We start from the raw sequence: 26,619 nt of genomic DNA on the forward strand, positions 1-26,619 counted from the left end.
CATCCCTGCCCCTGTCATACTGGGCCTGCCCCACCAGACCCCAGCCTTACTGCTGACTGTGTTAGATTAGGCTGCTCTTGGCTGCTTGGATTTCAGCCCAATCTGGGGCATCAGGGAGTGCCCAGATAATGCTTTGGCAGTTTGAGCTGGGGGCGCAGCTCCCAGTCTGGAGCTGTCTCTGGATACACACCGACATGTTCCTCATAAACATAGTTTACCAGTTGTGCATGCTGAAGCTGAAAAATGCATGTGTTGTCGAAGTCACACAAAACAAGAGCTGTAGGTTTTAAGAGAATCACTCATAAGGCTATCTTCCCTTATGTATGGTTGGATTGCCAGATTTTGAGACTATGTGCAGGCACAGATCCTGTGAGGCTTTGTATGACTACATAGATAATCAGTAAGAATCATCAGTTACAAGCCAGCAGACTGTTTTTCTGATGGAACATTTTTGAGTGCTAGTTAGACATTAGGAAGCTATTATTTTCAAATAGTTAATTGAATTTTGTAATATTAATTTAGCTATATCTTCATAGTATCCTTTGTAGCATATAATTGTGATTCAAATCTCATAGAATATTCTTTTAAAATTGAATGTGAGGGCGATCTGGCTGCGACATCTGTTACCCTGTTTCTAGTAGCAAACTTAGGCACTGTCCTTGGTACCAGGGAATGAGTGAGGAGGGAAGCCGAAGTGACCTACAGGGGGCAGTTGGCCAACAATGGGAAACTGGAGGAAGGAAGAAAACCTCTAAGGACTCCCTGGAGTAGGACAAAGGCTCAGCAGGCCAGAAACAGACTGGGGAAATATGGGATGGTCCCAGCTCTGAGGGACTAAGAGAGGCTTTTAAACAATTGGATTGTGGAGGATCAAGATCTCATTGAACAGGAGACCAGTCACTCAGTGCTTTGGGATGCGTTGGTGGGAGCCCAGAAAGGTATTTTCTTATAAGGTCTACCTGGAGACAGCCAAAGAGGAAGGAGGCCATGTCTTGTCATCAGAGCCAGAGGCAGGCAGAGACCAAGGAATACCCCTCTACTCCCTTTTATTGTCCAGGTACAAATAACAATTCTTAAATTTTGTTCATTATCCAGATATTTTATTGTCCTACACTATGGTTTGTTTCAACATCCAAATTACTAATGCAGATGAGTGTATAGATGCGGAGAAAATGAAAAAGAAAATCAGCTTTACAGACTGGATTCTGCTGTTGTAGACAATTGTAATCTAGTATGGGTTACAAGGTCTGGAACTTTTTCTATTTGGCAGGCCAAGCAGCTTGTTCAAATCAGAAACATGTCAGTGTTTCACAGTTTCTCTGCACTATGTAGAGGGCCAGAAGAGTTGATATCTTCCAAACTGAAGAGCATATATAAATGTGAAGTGACCTGCTTTTCTGAATTACTCTGATGAGTGCACACAATCACCGTCACCTCTGGATTGAGTGTTTTCAGCAAACTGGACAAGCTGCAGTAATTTAAAATTGCTTCCTTGTAGAGTGGTGGTGTATAGGGTATTTAGACTTCCGTGCTTTTCTTTTTCACAAGAGCCATATTTCAAGAGTGGAATTACAAAGTGTTCCTAATATTCTGTCACTGCATTTAAACAAGTGAATGTAAAAAAAAAATCTTCAGAAAAGACTGGAGCAGGGAGGTTTCAGAAAAATGACGTGGTGAATAGTCTGGCAAAGTTAGCTAGAGATGCATCTACCATCAAGCGTGTTCAGTTATCCAGTCTCTTTCCATGAAGGTGCCGTTAATGTCTGTTTATTTGCAAAGGACATTCATTGTCTAATAACAGCCTGCATGGGCTGATTTCAGGGTACGAGCCCACTGATTAATATTTGGGAACAGTATTAAAGCATGTGGGTGAAAAAAGTGCATGGAGGAAAAGAAATATGTCTCAGGCTTGGCAGAATAAAGTTTTAAAGTTCTTTTGGGGGGGGGGGGTGACTTTAGTGTAAAGTAGAGTTTTCTTGGTAAAGAGCCCTGAAACTACAAAGGAAGTAGGAAGAAATTTTGAAAGGTACTCCCCCACAGAGTCTTTTTGTTTAAGCAGGAGGGAAGACTGCCATAGGAAAAGTTGGGAAGGTGGTGGTGAGAACTGGGAATGGAGCTGGGTTTTTGTTGTAGTTGTTTGTTTTGTATCCCTCTATACCTAATGACGTATTAAACAGGGAATGATATCATATAACCTTCTTCTGTTTTACTGTAATCTAAACTAAATATTTCTTTCTGAAGAAGAGTGTTTGGTTGCATGTTGGCATATTGTTTTGAGAAGTACAACTAGGGATGCCAGCCTCCAGGTACAGAGAGCAGTTACCCTGGAAAGAATGAATGCTTTAGAGAGTGGGCTCTGTGGAATTGTACCCTATTGAAGTCCCTGTCCTCCCCAAGCTCCATCCCCAAATCTCCATGGATTTCCGAACCAGGATATGTCACTCCCTATCCCTCATCCCCTACTGGTGGCCAGGGGGGACCTGGCAACTCTCATGATACAGTGCCTACTGAGAGATGCTCTTATTTATTTATTTATTTAGTCAGTTTGTATTCTGCCCTTTCCCAAGAATGGGCTCAGGACAGATAACATCATTTTATATTCCCCATAGTATACCTAGTGCTCTAATGCTTGTACTTTAAGGTTGAAATCCTCATCCATTTATCTGGAATTCTGACATTTATCTTGGTGGCACCATGTTTATACCTAAATGATTAAGGTACAATAAAGGTTAGAGTGTGTGCTTAGCTGCACATTATAAGAATGATACAAAAATGTGCAGTATAAGGTATTGATAGATCACTAAATCTGCAAGCAATTACACAATACAGTGAACATATTTAAAGTTAACCATATGTAATAAACCTTCAAGAGCCACAGGAGGTTGCAATCATTTGAGATTTTGATAAGTGTTCTGTACTGTTGGAGTGTATGTGTATTTCTTTCTAAAGATACTTAAGTACTCTTTGGCTTTTGGTGGGCTCTCCTAAAGCAAGAGGTCTTACAAGCTCAAACCATCTCTATTCCAACAAGAAGAAAACTTGGTAGGGAATTAAAAAAGCCAGTGTGGATGAACAGAGAACTCCGTGATGTGCTAAGGAAGTAAAAGGAAATGTTCAAGAAATGGAGGTAAGGATCTAGCTCTAAAGAAGAGTATCTGTTGGTTGCTAGGCACTGTAGGTCAGCCAGCAGAGAAGCCAAAGCTCATGGTGAGCTAAAGATGGCCAGGGAAGCTTGCTGCAATAAGAAAATCTTCAGATACGTGAGGAGCAAATGTAACATAAAAGAGGCGACAGGCTCACTGGAGAAACTCTGACAGAGGACAAAAAAAAAAAAAGCAGAATAGCTTAATGCCTATTTTGCCTCAGTTTTTTCCCTGAAGAAGAGTACAGGCTCATCTAGAGATGGTAGTAGGCAAGGCGCAACATCTAGGCTGCTGGTTGACATGGACAAAGAGGTAGTTGAGAAGCAGCTGGCTGCACTGAATGAGTGCAGATCCTCTCGGCCAGATGGTATGCATCTGAGTGCTCAATGAACTTTCTAGAGAGCTTGCAGAGCCTTTGTCCATCATCTTCCAGACCTCTTGGAGGATGGGAGATGTGCCACAAGACTGGAGAAAGGCAGATATTATCCCAGTTTTTTAAAAATGGAGGAGGGATGACTCAGGAAACTACAGGCCAGTCAGTCTGACCTCTGTCCCAGGGAAGATTCTTGGAGCAGACTTTTAAAAGAGCACATCCAACCTGTGTTGGAAACGTTACACTGGTTGTCTGTGGCATTCTGGATTCATTTCAAGGTGCTGGTCATAACCTTTAAAACCCTATATGGCCTGGGAGTCTACCTTCAGGACCGCCTCTCCCCATATGTGACCCAGAGAGCACTACATTCAGGGTCCCAAAATCTTCTTCAGATTCCTGGACTGAAAGAAGTTTGACTGTCCACCACTAGCATTTTCGACAATAACCCCCGCTCTGTGGAATGCTTTCCCTGAAAACATCAGGTCCTTGTGAGACCTGCCACAGTTCTGCTGGGCCTGTAAGACCGAACTATTTAAGCTTGCCTTCAGTAGTTAAGGGGAGATAGCAAGTGTCCCACAGCACTGACAATCCCACTGGACAAATATAGATATTCAGAAGCATCAACATACATTTTGGATTTTATGATTAAAATGTGTGGATTGATTTTATTTTATATTGTTTTAAATATTTTATGTGATATTTAACTGTTGTTAGCCACCCTGAGCCTGCTAGGGGAGGGTGGGATATAAATTTGATAAAATTAAATAAATAAAGGATCAGTCTGCAAGCATCTAAAGGAGAACTTGGTGATCCAGGGAAGTCACCATGGAATTGTTCCCAACAGGTCCTTCTAGACCAACCTAATTTCCTTATTTGATTGGGTGACAAGCTTACTCTGGATCAAGGGATGATGCCCACCTGGATTTCAGTAAAACTTTTGACAGGGGTTGCCCATGATGTTTTGAGGGGTAAATTAGAGGACTGTGGACTGGACTCTAGGATAGTTACGTGGATAGGGAACTGGTTGGAGAACTGCACTCAAGAAGTAGTGGTCAGTGGCATTTCATCTGAATGGAGGGAGGTGTTCATTGAGGTGCCACAGGGCTCATTTTTAGGCCAGGTAATTGTCAGTATTTTTATCAGTGATCTGGATGAGGGTGTGAAGGAGCTACTCATTAAATTTGCAGATGACACCAAATTGGGAGGTGCAGCAAACATATCAGAAGATAGAAATTGAATTCAATGAGATCTGAACATGCTAGAAAAGTGGGCAGATATGAACAAGATGCAATTTAACGATAAGTGTATCAACAGAGGCATAACATCCAAATTGCAGATGTCATAGTGCTGCTGTACACTCCGGCCTATAGCCACAGGGGGGCCTGTGGGGACACTGCCCCCTGACCTCCAGGCTGGGGGCCCTGAATTCCAGGAAGCCCTCCGGGTGCAACCAATTTTTTTTTTTTTTTTTGGTCATGAACAGCAGCCGGAGCCGGGAGAGCTGAGTAGGGTACAGTGCAATGAAGCAGCAAAAGCAGCAGGTGAAGAGGAAGGAGGTGGAGGAGCAGGAGGCAGAGAAAGCAGAGTGGAAGGGGCTGGGGAAAAGGGAGATGGAAGAAACCTCTCTTCTTGCACACAAGGTGCAGTCTCTCCTTGACTCCCAAGTTTTAGGGTTTGCTGCCTCGACTTGGCCACTTTCAAAGCATCCAGCTTTTGCCCCTACCCCAGAAAGCTTCTGAGAAGTGGCAAACCCTGAAGTGGATGGGAAAGGGTGCCCCCTCCATTTTTTAAAAGGCCTCCTGATTTTTAAAATCCTGGCTACGGTCCTGTGTACACTGCATTGGTCAGGCCGCACCTGGAGTATTGTGTGCAGTTCTGCAGGCCTCACTTTAAGAAGGATATGGACAGAATGGAGTGGATGCAGAGGAAAGTGACGATGATGATAAGAGTCCTGGAGATGAAGCTCTATGTGGAATGGCTGAGGAACTTGGGAATGTTCAGTCTGGAGAAGAGGACATGATTGCTCTCTTTGAAGGGCTTGAGGGGTTTTAAAGTATTTGAAAGGCTGTCAGAGGAGGACAGGGAGCTGTTCCTGTTGGCAGCAGAGGAGAGGACTTGCAATAATGGGTTTAAATTAAGGGTAGGAAGGTACCAGCTAGGTATGAGGAAAAAAAAGTTTGCAGTAAGAACTGTTCAACAGTGGGATCAGCTACCGAGGGAGGTGGTGAGTTCCCCCTTACTGGCAGTCTTTAAGCAGCAGCTGGACAAACACTTGCTAGGGATGCTCTAGGCCCATGATGGCGAACCTATGACACGCGTGATGCAAACCTATGCAAACCCTCCAGTCACACCTCCTCTCTTCGGTCTTCCTTGGCTGCCGGGCTGTCCTCGTAGAGTCGGGACATGAAGTCTGCATTGGCGTGGAGGTGCCCCTTTCAGTACTGGACGTGGAACCTAAAAGGAAGAAGGGACAGGTACCAGCGGGAGACTCTGTCATTGTGATCTTTCATTCTACTGAGCCACTGCAAGGGGGCATGATCAGTGACTAAGGTGAAGGGATTGTTGCCCAGATAGAATTTGAGGGCCCCCAAGGCCCACTTGACTGCGAGGGCTTCCTTTTCTACTGTAGAGTACTTTAGTTCGGGAGGGGGGGTGCAGCTTCTGGCTAAGGAAGAGGATGGGGTGTTCTACCCCCTCTTGTTCTTACTAGAGCACAGCGCCGAGTCTCAAATCTGAGGCATCGGTGTGCACCAGGAAGGGCACTGAAAAGTTAGGGTTGTGCAAGGCCGTGGTGTCAGTTAGAGTGCCAGCTAAGTCTGCAAAGGCGGCCCTACGTGATGCCAACCATGCAATTTGGTTGGGCTGCGTTTTCTTGACGGCATCAGTGAGCGGGGCTGCCCATGAAGCGAAGTGAGGCAGAAACCGCCTGTAGTAGGCGATAAGGCCGAGAAATTGCCTAAGATGTTTCTTTGTGCGGGGTAGCGGTGTGTAAATATAGGCTGCTGCAAACTCATGGCATTCGGCTAAGGCGGAGTCCACCAGCCGCTGAAAGGTAGCCACCGCCCCGTGGAGCCCGAAGGGCATACGACGGAACTAATATAATCCCGAGGGGGTTGCAAAGGCCATTTTCTCGTGGTCCTCCGCCTTCACTGGGATTTGCTAGGGCAGAGAGATATCAAGCTGTCCCAAGGTCGAGCAGGTGATCCGTGCGCGGCATCGGGTATCTGTCGAACAGTGAGACACTGTTCACCTCGCGGTACTCGATGCAAAACTGGGTGGAGCCATCCAGCTTGGGCACCAGTACTATGGGGCTTCGCCATGCACTCCTGGACGGTTTGATGACTAACATATCCTGGACCTCCTGCTCCACCTGTTCCCATCGCTTCCATGGTACCGGCCTCCACACAGCCCTGACCACTTGCTGGGGCTCCATGTGGATGCAGTGCTCAGTGAGCGGGGTGACTCCGGGCATGCGGGAGAAGACCCTCCGGGTTCTGGGCGACAATCTCTCATATGGCCTGCCGTTGTCCTTTTGACAACTGGTCGTCGTACAGGGGTTCCTCCATCGGGGCCGCTGGGACCCAGGGAAGCACTGGCAACAGCAACTCTTCAGGGTGACGGCCGAGGCCACACCATGGCCCTTCGCGGAAATACCAACGCTTCAAATGATTGATATGTAGCAGGTGGAGGTCCCGGGCTCTCTGCCCACACCGGACTTCATAGGTGACCAGCCTGGCTTGGCAGTGGACCAAGAAGGGTCCCTCCCAGGTGTCTGGGTCCCTCCCAGGGGCAGCCCTGTGGTGTACCAATACTTGGTCTTCTTCCTGTAGCTTCCTCTGGCTGGCCCCACAGTTATAATACTGGCGCTATTCTTCTTGGGCTCGGGCCAAGTTACGACGCCCTTCCTCATGGGCGGTGCATAAGTGTCCCTGGAGGATCTGTACATGTTTGGTAGGGGTGCGACTGGGGACTTCCTCCGTCCATCGCCACTGTCCCTTGACCAAGTTGAGCAGCCCGTGTGGTTGATATCCAAAAAGCAGTTCAAACGGGCTGAAACCCATGGAGGCCTGTGGAGTCTCTTTGAGAGTGAACACCAAAGGGTCTAGGAACAGATCCCCATTGGCAGGGCAGTTGTGGGCAAGGCGGCGGAGGCCCGCCTTTAGAGTCTGGTTGAACCGTTCAACCATTTTGTCGGTTTGGGAGTGGTAGAGTGAGGTGAAGATCTGTTTAATGCCCAAGGAATGGCACAACTTGTGCATAAGGCGGGATCAAAATGTGGCCCCCTGGTCCATGAGAATTTTTTCGGGTAGCCCGAAGTGGGCAAAGATGTGGAGGAGCACTCTAGACACCAGTGGGGTCTTCAGGGACCGCAAGGTGATGGCCTCTGGATATCGGGTGGCAAAGTCCACCATCACCAGGACATACCGATGACCTCAGGGCATGCGCTCCAGGGGCCCTGTGAAATCCATGACCACTTGTTGGAACGGGTTCTGCTATATGGGCAGCAGGTGCAAAGGGGCCAGTGGGAGCATCCATGCCGCGACCGTCTGGCATAGCGGGCACGAGCGGCAGAACTCCTTGATGTCTGCGTACACGGAGGGCCAAAAAAATTGGGCAAATATTTTGGAGAGGGTCTTTCGTGGCCCCTGGTGCCCGGCCCATGGGAGATTGTAGGTGGCCTTCAGGATCGTGGCCTGGTAAGCTTAGGGGATAAGCAGCTGTATCCTTTTGGATCCCTCCTTGGGGGCTTCGGGGACCATATACCAAACCCCTCCCCTCTTCTCAATGCGGGGCCATCTTTGCACCCTCCGGGTGTCCTGCACCTCACCCTCACTGCCACCGCCTCTTGTGAGACCTGCAGGGTGGGGTCGGTCTCCTGGTCGTGGCGGAACTGCAGGGTTTCCTGGATCATCTCTTCTTCTCCATCCCCCTCCATCTCGTAATCTTCGTTTAGCGGCCCCAAGTCGTCCGTATCACTTCCGTTAGTTGAGGGACCGGTGTGTGGGGCGTCTTCCCCCAGCAGAGTGCTCTCGTCGGGTGCGGTGGCCTGATGGTGGAGTTGCTTGAAGCCGGGGAAGTCTCGTCTGAGAAGGACCATGAATGGAAGGCGGAGAACGGCCACGACTTCCACCCGTTTGCCCCATCCTGCCACTTCCAGCATGACCTCTACCACCGGCCACGTGTGTGGTTCATCCATAAAACATGTGATCTCTGTCCACTGCTGCACCTGGAGCTCCGCAGGCAGAAGATTCTGCCTAACCATTGAAATGGTGCTGCTAGAGTCTAGCATCGCTTCGACCAGGTAAGGACCTAACTTGGCATACACCATGAGGGGGGGAAGGCAGAGCGATGGTAGACAGCCGGTAGGGCCCGGTCGCGGGAGAAGTTGCACTCCATTGTGGTACAGTCATGTTGCAAATGTCCCCACTGTCCACACGTGTAGCAAGGGCGGGGGCTGTGTCTGCAGACGTCCGTTGCCACTGGGGTGTGGCGGAAGGGCCGGCGGGTCTCCCCGGGTCATAGGTTCCTGCAGCCAGCCTCGCTGAAAGGGGCAGACCCTTCCTTCTCTGGTTGGTTGGTGTCCCGGCGTCTTCCTCAAGGTATCCCCCCTGTCATAGCCTTTAGGGGTTTCGAGGGCCTTGCCACTTGGATTGGTGGCCAAGTAATGTAACCTGGGCTCCCCCAGTCAAGTACGGACCCAGGATATAGGCCATCTCAGCTGTGCGCTCAAAAGTGTCCAGGAATATTTCTGTCATCCTCTGTGGTGAGTTTGGTCAGTAGCGGTGGGGGGGCGCACAGAGATCCCAGCGGGATTGGGGTATGTGGCCTGCCAGGCTTCGCAGATGTCTCTCACCAGGGTCTTTTGGGACTCCCTTTGCTGTGTCATCCACTCGCGCATCATCTGGCCTTGTCGCTCTGTCATCCACTGGGTGAACTGTGCCAAGTTGAAGGCCGGGGCGGCCGGGTCAGACATGCTTGCAGGTAGCGTCGTTGGGTGAGGCCCCAGGAAACACGGATGGGCTAAGACTGGCCTTTGATGGAAGGGTGGGATCAACTCTTACCTGTATGGGCCACCAGTTTGTCAGGCTCTTCCTGTCGGACCCTGCAAGGGGCCAGGCAACCGCTCCAGGATGGATTAAACTGGGGACCAGACACACCTCGACCCAGTGGGAGGGTGTTGTAGGTTAACGTCACCTAAGTACCCCCAACCACTCTCGCTCTTGTCGTTTGCTCCCTTCCTTCTCTCTGAACTGTCCGAAACGACAAAACCGAGTTCTTCCTCCCCATTGTGTATCTCTGGCTCGATTAAATTCTGTCCCTCTCGGTCCCCGCCCCCTCCCAGCTCATCTTCCCCACTTTTATTGAACCTAGCTGCGTGCAGTGGCCTCTGCCGATGCCCGCGTCGCCAGATGGCATCCAAGGGCTTCCCGGCCGGAGGCTGGAGATCCTTTCAATACTGGAACCAATGGCAATCGGGATGGAGGCCGGAGGGGCATCTCCTGGCGCTTCCCCCGTGAACAGTGGTGGTGGGCAAGAGTCCGGAGACGGGCCGTGAGGCAAGCCCTCCGGACAGAAATGAAACTCCACCACCAACCACAGCTGCTGCATGGCTGCATACCTGTTTGCCACAATTCTCAAATCAGATAACAAGACAAGGAGACCCAAGGCTTGGATGCCAAGTTATAGTGACTATTGATGTGTTTTGCTGTGACGTTTGTGGAATTCCTGGTTTGTTCTGGAAGCATAAAATACAGAAATAAGTTGGAGTCCAGTATGAAAAATGACAAAGAAACTAGGTAGCCATATCAGTCCATAGCGCAAACCAAAGACCATGTATTGATGTTTACATGTGAGTTGTTCAGTTGCATTTCCAGTGGAATTGTAGTGCATATTTTGTAATGACCACTAGATGGTACTAGTGTGCTACATTTTTCTTTCATATTGTTCATTTAATATCATTTAATTATAGACACCAGTTTTTTTCCTGCTCCGGTATAACAGTTCCCATAATCCTATCTGATAAAAGTAAGGACTGGAAACGAACATTTATTTCAGGCATCCAGCATGTGTCTAATATGGGTAAATTCTGCTATGTGATTGCTAACTGTGGAAGCTATGGGTGACTCCCTAAGATGGGTCCCAGATGCTCACTCCTGGTGTTAACTAAATCCATAACCAGTCAGTGGTAATTGAGTAGGGCAGAAAATTAAAGAACCTTTGTCTGAACCTTATCCCGTGAACTCAATAGACAAAGCCAATGTGCTAGTCCATCATCTATTGCATAATTTAAATATGGCCATTTACATATGAGTGTACATAAACAAGTCAATAATTACATTATTCATTACTGCAGTAGAGGGGACATTCTTTTGGCTGTCTGATTTGCAACCTACATTGTCATTTGAAAAGCATAGCCTATCAGGCTACTAAATAGCCATGTGCTTGATAACTTGTGACAAAGTACAATTCCTAGCACTTTTCTAAATCACCTTTCTAAATCACCTTTCCACCTAGCTTAGGGTCCCTAAAGAGACAAACAATAAAAACATTAAAACAAGATTGAGAACACTGAAAATTAAAAATACATATAAGTATATATAAAAATTAAAAACAAAACACATGGACATGAGCAAGGGTCAGTGAAAATCAGTGAGGGATCATCAGACAGCAGTCTTCATCTCTGATGGCATACAATGATAGAAGGGGCCAGACAGATTTCTCTGCAGAAGGGAATTCCCTGTGAAGGAAATTCCATAATTTTGGTGCCTTGATTGAGAAGGCCCTTTCTCATGTTGTCACATGTCCAACCTCAAATGGTAGAGGCAGCTGAGCCACAGCTCCTGAAGGTGGCTGAATTGATTAGGTATGTTCATATGGGAGCAGACAATCCTTATGGTATGCTGCTCCTAAGCTGTACAGGGCTGTAAAGATCAGCACAATCACATTGAATTGGGCCTGGAAACAAACCGAAAGCCAATATAGAACAAGACTGGAGAGATATGGTCCCTATGACGAAGTCCAGCCAGAGTTTTGACCACAGCATTCGGCACCAATTGTAGCTTTCATATTCTCTTCAAGGACAAACCCACATGGACTGCTTTGAAGTAGTATTATATAGATGTTACCAGGGCATGAGCCACCATGGCATTATCTTTTTTTGCCCAGGAAAAGCTGCAGCTGGCTTACCAGCCAAAGCTGGTGAAAGGGGCCACTTGTTTCACCTACTTTTCCAACAGCTGCACAGGTCCAGTAGCAATCCAAACCTGCTCCTTTAGGGGAAGTGCAGCCCCATCCAGAACACGAAGCTCTTCAATTCCTGGATCAGTTTTTCCTCCCACCAGTAAAGAGCACCTTATCAGCTTTTTAGCTCTCATTCATCCCAGAACTACTTCCAGGCACTGGTTCATAATTTTCATAGCCTCCATTGGATCGGCTAGAAACACAAGATAGTGCTGAGTGTCATAGACATTTTGGTGACAACACAACCCAGATCTCCAGATGACTTTTTTGAGGGGCTTCATGTACATGCTGAAAAGCACGGGGAAGTGGAATCTTATGGGACCCCACAGTCCAGGAGCCGAGGGACTGAGCAGCAATCCCCCAGCACCACTTTCTGAAACTTACCTTCCAGTACCAAAAACACCACAGAATGATGCCTGTCAGTTGTAACTCTGAAAGACAGTCCAGGAAGATACCATGATCGATGTTATTGAAAGCCTCCAAAAGGTCCAGTGAAATCAGCAGGGTTGCACTCCTATCCATTTCCCAGTGAAGGTCTTCCACTGGGACAACCAAGGCTGTTCTAGTCATGTAGCTAGGCCTAACATGAATGAAAACAATCTGCTTCACCCAGGAATCCTGCAATACTTCATCCTGAAACCAGAATGGAAGAAATGCAAATGATGTACTTCATCCAGGAATCCTTGGAGTTGTCCAGCCTCTACTTGTTCAATAATCTTGCTCAAGAAAGGTCCATTTGAGAGTGGGTGATAGTTGTTGAAGTCCTCTGGATGCATGCTAAAATTCTTTAGGAGTTGGTGTACCTCTGTCTGTTTCAAGGCAGAGGTGACCTCTGTCTACTCAGATCATGGACAAATGTAGCTCGGATACCCTACAGGAGAGGGCACCAAATTAAAATGGTCTGCTCAAAGAGGCTCATAGGTCTTACTGCATTCCACAGTGCTCTGGGGAAATATAGGATTTCAAACACATATTTTGTTGAGGCTGTGTGAGGAGCTTGGAATGTGAAGCTTCCAGAAGCTATTAATGAAGTTGCTCCTTGCCATACTCCTGCTCTTAGGACGGAACCCAGCCCCATGGTTTTCCAGCAGCTCCACTTGCAGCTGCTCTCATAGGAGTCGTCCTTGAAAGGGCAGCAGTTGTAAGAGCTCTCTCAGCCCCACCTACCTCATAGGGTGTCTGGGGGGGGTGGGATATAGGAGATTTTGACCGCTCTGAGACTCTGAGATTCAAAGTATAGGGTGGGATATAAATCCAATATCATCATCTTCTTAAAGAGGGCTGGGAAATGTGTAGAATGATACCGGTGGAAAACTTGTACTGGATCTGCAGGAGCATGTTACAGAACTCACTGGAAGACCCATGAAACAGTGGAGACAACAGCAAAGTGGTATTACTTGTCTGCTATCATTTTGTAATAAAAAGTAGAGACATCACCCTGCCAACAAAAGTCCGTATAGTCAAAGCATGGCTGTGAGAGTTGGACCATAATGAAAGCCAAGTGCAGAAGAATAGATGCATTTGAGCTGTGGTGCTGGAGAAGACTCTTGAGAGTCCCTTGAACTGCAAGAAGATCAAATCAGTCAGTCCTAAGGGAAATCAACCCTGACTGTTCCCTGGAAGGTCAGATGCTGAAGCTGAAACTCAAATACTTTGGCCACCAAATGAGAAGGGAGCACTCACTGGAGAAGTTCCTGATGCTGGGAAAGACAGAAGACAAAAGAAGAAGGGGGTGGCAAAAGATGAGATGGCTGGACAGGGTTACTGATGTAACTAACATGAATCTGAGCAGACTTCGGAGGATGGTGGAAGACAGGATGGCCTGGGGTGACTTTGTCCATGGGGTCGCAAAGAGTTGGACTCGACTGTGTGACTGAACAACAAAAAATCATTGCACTAGTCCGTTCATGGCCATTTTAATTGTTTTAGGTATTTGCATCTACTGACTTAAGTCTGAGCATTTATTGTCTCAGGAAAAGGAAATTAGTTGTGATACCTCTGCAAAGTTTTTCTCTGACAAAACCTCTTGAATACACTCTGAATCGGATTGTGGTTATAACATAGATCAGACTGAAGAAATATCTAACACATCATCTGGTCAGTTTATGGATCATTTTGACTCAGTTACCATGATGGATATTGACAGGATCCTGGAATCTGTGAAGGCTACCACCTGTGCTTTGGATCCTTGTCCACTCTGATTTCTGAAATCATGTAAGAATTGCATGAATGACTTATTGATGTCTACTCTAAATCAATAACTGACTCAGGGCACCTTCGGTCAGCCACTCAAAGAGGTGATCATCTGTCTCCTGCTTAAGAAAACATTTCTTCAGAAAAGTGATGTAGCTAATCAGAAAAGTGATATACCTTGTCTCTACTTTGCTCTTTCTGGACGAGATGATTGAGAGAGCAGTGGCAAATCAACTCCAGGCCTTTTTGAATAACTTAAGTGCTCTAGACCTTTTTTAGTCTGGCTTCAGGCCAGGCTGTGGGACAGAGACAGGGACTGGTGGCTTTAGTTGATTATCTCCATCCAGGCCCGTAGGTTGGAAATTTTAAGTTGCGGGGGGGGGGGGCATAGGGAAAGTGGTAGGGGTCAAAAATGACATCACATAAATATTTTTTTTTAAAAAAAGTAGGGAAGGTCCCTCCCCCAGCTCAGTGCCCTCTCTCACCCTCCCTTAGCTTCCTTCCACTCTTCCGCTATGGTATTCCAGTTTATGGGTTGGGGGGATCTGGGGCATCTGCCTGCCCCTCTTCTGCCGCTATATCAGGCAGAGCTGGTCCCCTACAGCCATTACAAGTAGGAGGAAACTCACAAGCTTGTAGGGGGAGAAAGAGTTAAACTAAGTTAACTTCCTTAACAAGAGCTGGTTGCTCTGACTTTTTGCCTTCCTTCCTTCTGCCTCTCCTCTCCCCTCCATCTAGGAATTTTCTCATGCATCTGTGATTGCAGGAACAGGTGAGTGGCCACTTGGATGGAGAGGGAATTTCCCACATCTTCCTCCAGCTAAGTTACCTTCCCCTCAGCTGCCATTTTGCTTCTCATGGTTGAGACTTGGCTGACAGGCAGTGATATGTATGTATATATAATTTGGAGCCAACTTAATAGCATATCCTCTGCTCCAGGTGGGAGACTGCCCTTTCATTTGTTATTTCTCTCTTACCTGCCGTTATTTGGAGGGCCACAATTTTTAAAGTATTAGTATGTATAGATTTAAAACTCAAGGAAGTGTGTTTATTAAGAAATAAATCTCATAATATTCAATGTATTTAGGTTTGTAACTCTGCCATTTGGTAAGTCAGATTACAATCTATTTTTAAAGATTTCTTCCTAGCCTGTGTATATGGGCCAATACTCCTGAAAAATTTCCCATGGCCGAAATGAAAAACATCCTATGTGTAGCTCAGTTATTGTGTATTATCTCAGCACATGCACTTTTTCTTTTACAAAATATTCTAATCATTCTGGCTATTGTCTGCTGTTGGTTGTCGAAACCACCACTGTTCAGTCACCATAGACCATTTTATAGAAAACAGTGGCTGAATTAAAGGCATTGATTCAGTGAACCTCTTCATTACAACAAGATTGCATCTAGTAATTTTTGAGAAATAAAACTTATGACTTTTTATAGCAACTAAACTAGCATATGTCAGAGCTGGTGTGTGCAGATTTTACTCCTAGAAAGGGTGAGACAGTTTTAAATATTAGATGGTTATGTGAGCCTTGTATAATGGAACATTTTTTCCTGTTTTTAAAATCAGTTTCGGGTTAATGAATTTGGAGCACTGGAAGTGATCACAGATGAAATGGAGATGGAAAGTGTTAAGAAAGCCACAGCTACTACAACATGGATGGTACCAACTGCTCAAGAAGGTTAGATAGTAATTTTGTTTGTGCATTCATGTACTAAAGCCAAGTTGTTCAGTGTATCTGGCAGAGATTAAGAGTTTTTAACTAGTAAAATGAAGCCAGTAACATACTACCTCCTCTATATAGCTCCCATTTGGAAAAAAAAAGAGTTTTCATTGGAACTGTGTAATTTGATGTGTTCTGTTCTTAAATCAGCAGCATCTGCTCCAGAACTGTCACACTGCTGTTTAGAAATTCTTCTGCGCAGACTGTGCAGCAGAATTGTAAGACCTATCCAGTGTAATATGGTGGTTAGAGTAGCACACTAGGATTTGACAGTCTAAAAGCTAGCCTTGGGCTGCTCACCCTCTGTCTCTCTCAGCCTAACTTACCACATAGAGATAAAATTTAGGTAGAGCCAGGGGTGGAATTCTAGCAGGAGTTCCTTTGCATATTAGGCCACACACCCCTGATGTAGCCAATCCTCCAAGAGTTTACAAGGCTCTTTTTTGTAAGCTCTTGGAGGATTGGCTACATCAGGGGTGTGCGGCCTAATATGCAAAGGAGCTCCTGCTAGAATTCCACCCCTGCAAACAGGAATACACATGCATATGCAGAATGATCACTGTAACATGTGAGCAGGGCACCAGTAGGCTCCAATAATGTATCCCCATGTAATACTATCTATTATTTAAGGAAACACTTTCCAGTGGTTTTCATTGTCAGAATATCTCCAGAATAAGTAATCTGGGGGAGCATCTGAATAATTTAAAAGGCAGAGGAAATGGCAATACAGTCTGTGTGCTACAACAGATGTGTATTTTGTTTGAGGAAGGCCAAAATAGATTGAGTAAATATTCAAATGTCAGCATTCTCATACTATCATCTTAGCTTAGTAAACTTTACTTGCCACCATTTTAAGCAGCGCCAACACTAGAGTGCTGGCACAAGGCTGATGCCCCAGGCACAGCACCCCTCCCCGCCCATGCCCAGCACACTCCTCCTCCCCCCACCCTCGCCCCCATTGAGGGCAAACCCAGTGTTCCCCGCTGCTGACTGCTGTAGCTCTGCCGCCCATGCTGTGTTTGTGCTTCAAGCTTCAAGCACAGATGCAGTATAAGAGGCAGAGCTACAGCAGGTGGCGGTAGGGCACACTGCAAACTGCACTGCCACTGCTGCTGCCAAGCTACATCAGGGGTGTGTGGCCTAATATGCAAAGGAGCTCCTGCTAGAATTCCACCCTTGGGTAGAGCATAGCCCTATATATTCTCTATTGGAATGGTGGCTTAGGTTAGATGCCATGGGGAGGTAGTAGAGCATCTTTTTGGCATGCAGAAGATTCCCGGCATCTCCAGTTAAAAGACTGGATGTGATGTGAAAGACATCCTGAAACACTGGGAAGACACTGCCAGTCTGAATAGGCAGTACTGATCCTAATGGACCAGTGGCCTGATTCAATATAAGGCAGCTTCATGTGTTCATGTATCAATAATTGCATAAAGGCTGAAGACCTGTTGTTTGAAAACAAGATGGCTGGATGAATGGAAACCTGAATTTTACTTGTCATGTGATAAAAGTGAAACTAGGCCACAAACTGATGTGTCCTTAGAAACTTACAGTATCAGATGATTGAAATTAAGCATTTTCATATTATACTGCTGCATTAGATTATGTACTGTAATTCATCTCTGATATTGGCTTTCATTTCAAAATATTTGAAAGAATTTTTTTTTAATTTTTCAAGTTCTGGTGTTTTTAAACCATAGCCTACACTTGGTAAAAATAATAGTTGAATATGATGAATACGCTGTAACAACTAAATATGCTGTAACAACATTAGAGCATGCATAAGCCTTCCTGGCATACAGAAACTGTGTACTGATACAGACTATAGAGAACGTGTCTTCTCTTGACTGGTTTACAAGCAGGTCTGATATTTCCCCCCACTGTACAGTTGACCATTTCTTCTTCTTTCCATTTTGTAGTCTTTTTAGAAAAGACAGAAGTCTCACCCAAACTGAAAGAAACCGCCAAAGTGGATGGGAATAATTTCTGTGAAAATTTTTCTCATTCTGGTTCCATTGAGGAGTTTATAGCTGGAGAGAAGAGTTGCAATCAAAAATGTTGCTATCAGATTAATAACAGGTAAGAATTAGCCTACTACATGCAGATTAATGTCTTAGTTAGTGTAGCAGATGCTGTACTGAAAGAGAACATCAAGCCAACATGACAAAGTTATCACTCAATCAGCCAACTTTATATCTACTTGACAATTCTATTGTAGTTATCCCTGTTTTAGCTTCAGTATCTTTAGATAACCAATATCCCTCTCTATGGGAGTGCTGAAACCTCTATAACAAAATGTATTGGGTGCTGTCACTGACTATCTACATTAGTAGAAGTTTTGCAAGTTACTTCAATCGACTATGAACCTTTTCCAGTCTTTTGTAAATTTCATACCAGAAACAAAGTACTTGAAGACTGAACATTGACAAGCAGGTAAATGGCATTTGGCTGCTAAATGCAAATGTCCCATGGATTTCAGTGGAACACAGTAAATAAAATCAGTCTAAATGTTGGATCCTCAGAACCGGCACTAAGAACTGATACACTCACCTTAAGTACTGGCAACAACAGCCTCTGGTTGGCTGCAGTAGCACAGTTTTCTGTGGACTTGTGCAAATAATGCCAGTGGACTCCTTAAATCTGTACAATAAGGGTTACTTATTGGCCCCCAAACCATGAAGAAAATGTTGCTTGGTAATAAGTAAATCCGGAGGAAAGAGCAGACTTGCTCTTGGAGAATGACTATTGGGGTTCACAAGCAAAGGAAGCATGCTTTTGGGTTGTATAAAACAGCGGTCCCCAACCTTTTTGGCACCAGGGACCGGTTTTGTGGAAGACAATTTTTCCAGGGACCGGGTGGGGGGGGGGGGGGGATGGTTTCAGGATGATGCAGTTGTGCACTTTATTTCTGTTAGTTTGGTGTGCGGACTCTTATCTGGGAGAACTGGGTTTGATTCCCCACTCCTCCACTTGCAGCTGCTGGAATGGCCTTTGGTCAGTCATAGCTCTCGCAGAGCTGTCCTTAAAAGGGCAGCTGCTGTAAGAGCTCTCTCAGCCCCACCCACCTCACAGGGTGTCTGTTGTGGGGGAGGAAGGTAAAGGAGATTGTGAGCTGCTCTGAGACTCTGAAATTTGGAGTGGAGGGCAGGATATAAATCCAATGTCTCATTATTATTATTACATTGTAATACATGAAATAATTATACATGGCCCAGTTGCTAACAGGCCTGGACCAGTACTGGTCCACGGCCTGGAGGTTGAGGATCTCTGGTTTAAAAGCTCTATTTAAGTGTCGTTATAGCAGCAAGTTAGCATGTGTGCTTGTTCAAGAAATGCATGAATTTCAAAATGGGAAACCTGAAGTAATTCTACTTAGGTTTCTTTTATTTCAATAACACATAACTGAAGGTAATTTAATCACCACAGAGTACTGTGTTTTAGCAGTTTATTTTGCTGTTTTTTCTCATATTAGTTTACATGTTCTGTGGTTTCAGTTTAGTTCAGCTGCATTTGCTAGCATTGTTTGTTAGTTTGTCCCTTTCTTTAAGGTTTTAAATAGTTGAAATTAATGCTTTTAATGACAAACAGGAAAGCACATGGCTTAAAACAGGCTAGGTCTGCTAAGTGAAGGCTGTCAACTTTTCTTTTTGCAGTTTGTATAGTATCGCTGTCACACTAACACTTTTGGCACTTGTCATTTTAGTCATATCTTGAGAAGCAGGGATTCTGGGCTTCATTTACATTTATTCTTCAAAGTCATTCCCCCACCTATTTTTTTGTTGCTTTTTCTAAATGGAAGAAATTAATGTAGACATTGTAATTTCATTCTCATTCTAGAGAACAAAAGGAAGACAAAGAAGTATTAGAACTCAACGGTGAAGACTATTCTAAGGGCCCTCAAAAAAGAAAAGCCAAATCACCCCCCAAGGGAGATTGTGTGCAAGACAGAGAAGAGAAGAAAAAGAATGAAATAGTTAGTATGGTCTATCTGATGGGCTAATAACTATTCCAAAGTTATAAATTATATCCATTTTTTAAGTCATTTAAATGGAGTCAGTTTTTCTGTGCCTTTTAAGTGTGATAATTCTAGAACAATCAAAATGTAAATTGATGCTATCTTTGTGGAATGCTCATTTATGTTTAATTATTCATTTACATTTAACTCTTTATTATTAGTTATAGTAATTCAATATAGTAAATGTCTATGAAAAGTCATACAAATGATCAAGGCTTACTCTTTGGTCTGTTGCTAAGGTAAATTAAGTATTTGTCTAATTTTGCAATTTAGGATGAGAAGCCTGAAGGGAGGATACTAAGAGCTTCTCAGAGAGCCACACGCAAAAGGAAAAGAGATATGGCAATTTTAAAGCAAAGTAAGTCTGTTTGTGAAATTGCATTAGTATGTGATTATATCCCAGACCCAACTGTGTAGCTTTTACAGAAAGATGTGAAGTTGGGAAACTAAGGTTCCCAAGCTTGCCAGGGTCCATTTTGTCTCAGGAGTGTGGTGTTGGGAAGAGACGGACGTCATCCTTCCCTTTTGCATTGTTTTCCCAAGCTGAAAAAGCTGCATGAGTGGGAGAGGCTTCACTGTAGTGCTGCACATGAACTGACAGCAGCATGTGCAGCGCAACAGTGGGGCAAATAGCTCCCCCAGTGGGTATTTCAACTCAGAGGTAGTTTGGCCTTACATCCAAAGATGTAACCTGTGATAATCCTTCATAGAAAGTGGCCTGCTATTTGCTATGACATTGGATCCTAATTCTCCTAATCCATTTGTGACACAGTGTCTACTCTGTATTTTGTAAATGTTAAAGGGTCAAGTATTGTCTTTATTTTTTTATTTTTTCTTCTTTCATCACAAAATATTGGCATGGGAGGTTCAAAGCATTCTGTCCTTTACTTGCAAAGATTAGCTATGGCAAAATGTTTTATCCCAGGATTTAAGGCAAAACCCATGATGCAATAGACAAGTGGTGGTGTTCCGACTGACATCAAAATTGTACAGAAAGGTTCTAAATGATGCAAAAACATTAACTTTGTTATGAGCTACTTGTTTTATTCCTTTTTTTTTAAAAAAAGTCATTATCTTAATTTCATTAATAAAACTTATATCATCAGGGGGAAACAGGCAAAGGAAAGAAATAATAATACCTACGGTACATAAGAAAAGGAAGGCAGCTACCATACTTCAACTTTTAGGGACATTAAATCAATACATAACCCCAACAGAGAAACTGTTAGCAACCATATACTCAGAAATAAGTCCAGTCCTGGAAGTGGACATTAGATGGAATAATCTCATTCTCAGCTAAGTATTGCAGTATTAGGAACCAGGTACCTACGAAGGTGCAGTTCGTATCATCACAGGAGTGAGGGTTTAGACCATCAGTGATCTTTCCCATCACAAATTATGCCCATAATTCATCGAACCATAGTTCTAAAGTTGGTGCTTCCTTAGCTTTTCATTTTGAAGCAATGGCTAACCTTGCTGCCACCAGTAAGATAGAAATCATCACCACTACTTGAATTAGATCTTTTTTTTGTACAGTCCCAAATCTTCATTGAGATATTGAAAGAACAGTTATAAGACACTTGGATTGGTCTGAATGTTGGTTTAAATCAGCAAAGTTCCTGAACGGAGAATGGGCCGAAAAAGCTTGTTCTAGAGGTAACCATTTCTCGGGAGTTCTCATGCAGTATCTTTATAACATGTATTAAATTAGCAGCATAATAGTATTCTTGAAGATTGGGGGAACCCATGCCACTATCAGATGAGGCCCTACACAAGGTCTTAAAGGGGACTCTGGGTTTCCTGTTGGCCCCACAAGAAGTTGGTCAGAGTCTTTTGCCATCCCTTCAATGACTGATCTGTGAGGTTTATTGGAAATATCCGAAATAAATTTATGAACGTTGGTAGCAAAACGTTTTTTAACCAAGTGGAGCCTGTCTGACCATTATAGTTGTAACTATTTCACCCTGTTATCTATGTGCAGATTTCATTACATATCTTGTCAAAATTATATAGAATCAGTAATTTAAAATTTAAAGGTATAAAAACCCCTAGGTGGTGACATACTTTACCTACTCAGACAAATTTGAAGAGAGATTTTAAATTTGAAACCATAGATGGTTTCAAGTTAAGAGGGTGGATCTTGCTTTGATTTATTGCTAAGCCCGAGTTTCGGTCAAAAGCCTGAAAGTTAAAGTGCAAGGCTTGTAGGGAATCCTCTGGTTTCATAAGAGGACCAAATCATCGGCATAGAGGGAGATTTTTGACCAATCTTAACTATGGTTATGTTTGAATCTGTTCTAATTAATTCCATCAGGAGTTCTGTTGATAGAGTGAAAAGCAGTATGGATAACAGGCATCTCTGCCTAGTGCCCCTGTTGATGGGAAAGGGGTCTGCGATGAAGCTGTTGGCTTCATGTATTCTGTAAAAGATTTATTATTTTATCCAATAGTACATTTACACTTAAGCTCCATTAATACCATGCCACAGGAGATTTTTAAGTAGAAGTATAGATGTGATTAGAATAATTAAGTTGCTTAATTACTGACAAAGATATTTTTTTTCACAATTACCATTGATCATTGCTAGTTATTAATAAACATGGAGCAAAATGTAGCTCTGCTCTTCAGCTTAAAGGCAGAACACATAAATCAGCCATATCTCAGAAGTGTATGAGATGATATTAGAAGAGCTCTCTAATTGAATAAACTAGTACTACTTTAGATAAATATCCTCCAATGATTTATGCCAATCATTTATTGCAAAATTGTGCCTGTATGCATACATAAATCCATTAATATCTAATTTCAGCTTTAATGTCAAAGGAAAAGAAAGCATGGAGTTGGTCATCATACTTGGAAGAAGAAAAGGCTATTGCTGCGCCTCCTAAGATTTTTAAAGAGGTACATTGTCCTCTAAAGTCCTAGCTGCCTGTTTCTTAGTAGTAGCTTTGCTTCTTTATTTATTATACATTTGCAGGGCAAATATCTAAAGGTGTTGTGTTCAGATACTGAGAGGTACTGCTAGTCAGAACAGCCCTTGATAGATTAATGGTATAACTTATCGTAATGCCCCTGTATAAATTGATGGTGCGGTCTCATTTGGAATACTGTGTACAACTCTGGTCACCGCACCTCAAAAAGGATGTTATAGCATTGGAAAAAGTCCAGAAAAGGGCAACTAGAATCGTTAACGGTTTGGAACACTTTCCCTATGAAGAAAGGTGTAACGCTTGGGGCTCTTTAGCTTGGAGAAATGTCACCTGTGGGGTGACATGATAGAGCTTTACAAGATTATGGATGAGATGGAGAAAGTAGAGAAAAAAGTACTTTTTCCCCTTTCTCACAATACAAGAACTCGTGGGCATTCAATGAAATTGCTGAGCAGTCAGATTAGAATAGATAAAAGGAAGTACTTCTTCACCCAAAGGGTGATTAACATGTGGAATTCACTGCCACAGGATGTGGTGACAGCTACAAGCATAGCCAGCTTCAAGAGGGGATTGGATAAAAATATGGAGCAGAGGCCCATCAGTGGCTATTAGCCGCAGCATATTGTTAGAACTGTCTGGGGCAGTGATGCTCTGTATTCTTGGTGCTTGGAGGGAGGGCAAAGTGGAAGGGCTTCTAGCCCCACTTGTGAACCTCCTGATGGCACTTGGGTTTTTTTGGCCACTGTGTGACACAGAGTGTTGGACTGGATGGGCCATTGGCCTGATCCAACATGGCTTCTCTTATGTTCTTATAAGGCAACTTCTTGTGTTCATGTAATCTGTAGAAAGCAAAGGAGGAACATGAAAGTTATTTGTACATTCTCTGCAATTTTTTCTGAGTTTTGTATAAAAAGGGAATTTACATGACCAGGCATAACCATGAGCTATCCTCTCATTGGGAGCATACAGCTGTTTCTTCTCATGTGCAAGTATAGCATCTGCATGTATATTTGGCTCATGATGTTGGCTATGCCATGGGCATGTATGTGACACATGTCCTAACGTGGTTGTCTTTAAACATTGTGTTGAAACATCTAGAACAAATAGTGCAAATAGCTGTTAGAAATAGCTGAGAACAAAACCATAATACTTCTTGCATACATTGTGACTATAGTAGTAGAAATTTGTGCCTGCCGCTATAAAAATGACAGCTGTATAGCATAATTTTGTGTGTAAATCAGAAGGATGAGCTTTTTATTTTGGGAGTTATAGAACATAAAACCCATAATTTTGTATGTTGTTGGCCGCCCTGAGTCCGCTTGCAGAGAGGGCGGGATAGAAATTCAAAGTAATAAATAAATAAATAATTTTGCAAAAAAAAATCATTATGTATCAATTTTGTTTATAATAATTTCTGTACATAATTTTGCAACTTTTTTGTCTCTTTCTTGCATATCTAGTTTTGGTGCTATTCCAACTTTATTCCAATATACATGAGAATGGTGTGCAGTATAATTAAGCTGCTGGGAATATAATTGATTCTTATGTGACAGTTTTCTTTGCAGTTCAATGGAAAACCCGGGGGACAGTGACCAATAGAAAATGTTGCCCAGTGCTTCAACCTTACACACAATTAAATGTATCGAGATGCCACAAACATTTTTTGTGTGTGTATACAGCTGTAAAAAATTGAAATCTGAATTAATTGCAAAATACATAGAAAGACTTATCTAGCTTCTATTTCTCTTACAGTAGTAGTTTTAATTATGGATTGTTGATTAGCCACAAGCAGTCAGTGGTGAAGTTGAGATGGCAGTTAACTGTAGTGGAAACTGGCAGATGATGGGGTGAAGGGAGAGGAATTTAATCCACAAAAGGTACAGCTTGTCTGGAGAGCTGCTCGCAGTCACAGTCAATAATATTTAAACTTATTTAGCACTTTAAGGGTTTTTTAATTTTTGAATTGTGAGTGTGCAGGTGTGTGTATGTATGCACCTCGAAGACATAGCGACCTCTGGTGACTGACCCCTACTTGGGATCTGAAGGGTGTTCAGGGAGGCAATTGAATAAAATCTGCCCCCACCCCCTGACTTCTGGTATTTCAAGGAGGTCTCCCATCCAAGTACTTGCCAGAGTCAGCCATGCTTAGCTTCTGAGATCAGGTTTGCCCAGGCTATTCAGGTCAAGGTGCACTTTTAGTATTTTCAAAAAACATTATGGCTTAGTTCTCACTTAAAATTTCTGTGTCCACAGAAGCGTGACTTACCTAGCTCCCTCTTCCTGCTGCAGCCCAGAATGCCCCCCTAAAATGGTGCCTCTGAGAGACTGGGCCCACAGAAATAGCTTGGAGTACTTAGAGGTCTATTACAGGATGGGAAACTAGATAAAATCATCCTTCCCCTAGCACAAATCCAACCCCATATTTTTAATCCTTACTACGACTGTGTTAAGTTGTCATTATTTTCCTGTCGTGGTTTAGGCGCTTGCCTTAAAGTATCAAATGAGTTCATGGCAGAGACAGTGTTTTCAATATTTTCCCATCATTTCAGTTAAATTTTCACTGCAGCAAATGCAATTATGTCAGCATGCACATGGAAAAAATTATAAGAATTCATTCATTTGCTGTAATGAATGGACCAGTGAGAATATAGGCCAATAAGAATGTAGGATCTTGTTTGATTGCTCTGGGGTGGGGGAGAGACCCTACATAGATAATCTATTCCACTTTCATCCCAATATCAGTGAGCACAAAACGTTTTATCAGTTTTATTTTGTTTAGCTCTAACTTAGAGTATGTCTGCCCTGGAAAATTCCTATGCTTTAAGCTTTACGGTCCACCTAGATGTCCAAGAAGTGGTCCAATGATATAAGGATGATCTAGCCATGGTGCAAGTTTCTCATATTGCCATCTCTTTCCCACAGATCCTTAATGTTTTTTCTTAAGTGTACTTCATACTTTTTAACTGATGTCCAGGTCTGGTCACCAAAGAGAAGAGACCCACACAGCCTGTTTCATTTCCCTTCTCATCTTACAGCAGTTTGTGGCTTATGGGTGTTGGGGGGAGTTCCCAACATTGTCAACCCTCTACCAGTCTTGGTCTCAGTCCTTTGTCTCTAATATGGCCCCTTACCCAGGCTCAGACAGTCACACTGGTGCTCTAGTACTATCTAAGGCTAGCTAAAAGTGAAACAAGGAAGGCTAAACTCATGCAACAATGTAATCTTTATTTGGAAATAAAGTTAACCTTTAACACAGGACAGAATTCCGGGGTGGGCAGCCCTCTGGTGTCCAGCCAATTCAACAAAACACTTATACAGTAGCCCTTCTATCTTAGCTTATAGTGGCAATAAAGTAAAAGACAAAATAACAAATCTCCTCCCCCCCCCCCCAAAAAAAGAGAATTCTCGGACTGTGGACAGTCAGCAGGAGCTAGAGTAACCCTCTCTGCTGATCTGGCCAAGCAGTCCTGATTCTCTGAAAAGCACAGCTTATATAGGTTGAACACCAAAGTCATCAAAGGATCTGAAGACCTTGTTACATGTGTAAGTTCTGCTGGCCATTGTTTGGTTTGGTAACAACAGGTCCATCCTGACAAGACACTTGTTTCCATACCTTCAGTTGTTTACATGTTTACAGGTTCAGGCCATTTGGTAACAAATATTTTAAATTCTTGCATTTCAGAGGGATGCCTCAAAGTTGTTGTTTTGTTACCCTTAGATATCATTCCTTATCTTTTCCTGGGAACAGAGAATTATACACTGCAGTCAGTGAGAGGTCAGAGAGCTGAAAAGCATTTTGGTAGTTTGGTTCACTTAAAGTTGATCTAATACATTCATATATAGAGCATGAATACAATTTTTAGGACCCAAATCCAAAGTTCTCACGACAATGGGTATCTTCCCTTGGTGACTAGATCTGGACATCAGTTGAAGAGCATGAGAAGGAACATTAAGGATTTGGGGAGGAAAACTTATGATTTTGTTATGGACTTGAA

The 26,619-nt window shown here is 43.7% G+C and overlaps 1 protein-coding gene across 3 annotated transcripts in view; it reads left to right on the forward strand.

Annotated features, from left to right (window-relative positions):
• L3MBTL3 (L3MBTL histone methyl-lysine binding protein 3) overlaps positions 1-26,619 on the forward strand; it is a 125,761-nt gene that overhangs the window by 24,820 nt on the left and 74,322 nt on the right. For 2 of the 3 annotated variants that reach the window (XM_060239245.1, XM_060239236.1), the window contains exons 3-7: positions 15,526-15,637; positions 17,599-17,758; positions 19,517-19,652; positions 19,968-20,052; positions 22,504-22,595. In XM_060239245.1, coding sequence (XP_060095228.1) covers positions 15,526-15,637; positions 17,599-17,758; positions 19,517-19,652; positions 19,968-20,052; positions 22,504-22,595 — 585 coding nt within the window. Of the gene's footprint in view, positions 1-15,525; positions 15,638-17,598; positions 17,759-19,516; positions 19,653-19,967; positions 20,061-22,503; positions 22,596-26,619 lie in introns of all 3 variants that reach the window. The other variant, XM_060239233.1, reaches the window with a different exon arrangement.

This window comes from Heteronotia binoei, chromosome 1 (assembly GCF_032191835.1).
Source record: "Heteronotia binoei isolate CCM8104 ecotype False Entrance Well chromosome 1, APGP_CSIRO_Hbin_v1, whole genome shotgun sequence".
Taxonomy (NCBI): domain Eukaryota; kingdom Metazoa; phylum Chordata; class Lepidosauria; order Squamata; family Gekkonidae; genus Heteronotia; species Heteronotia binoei.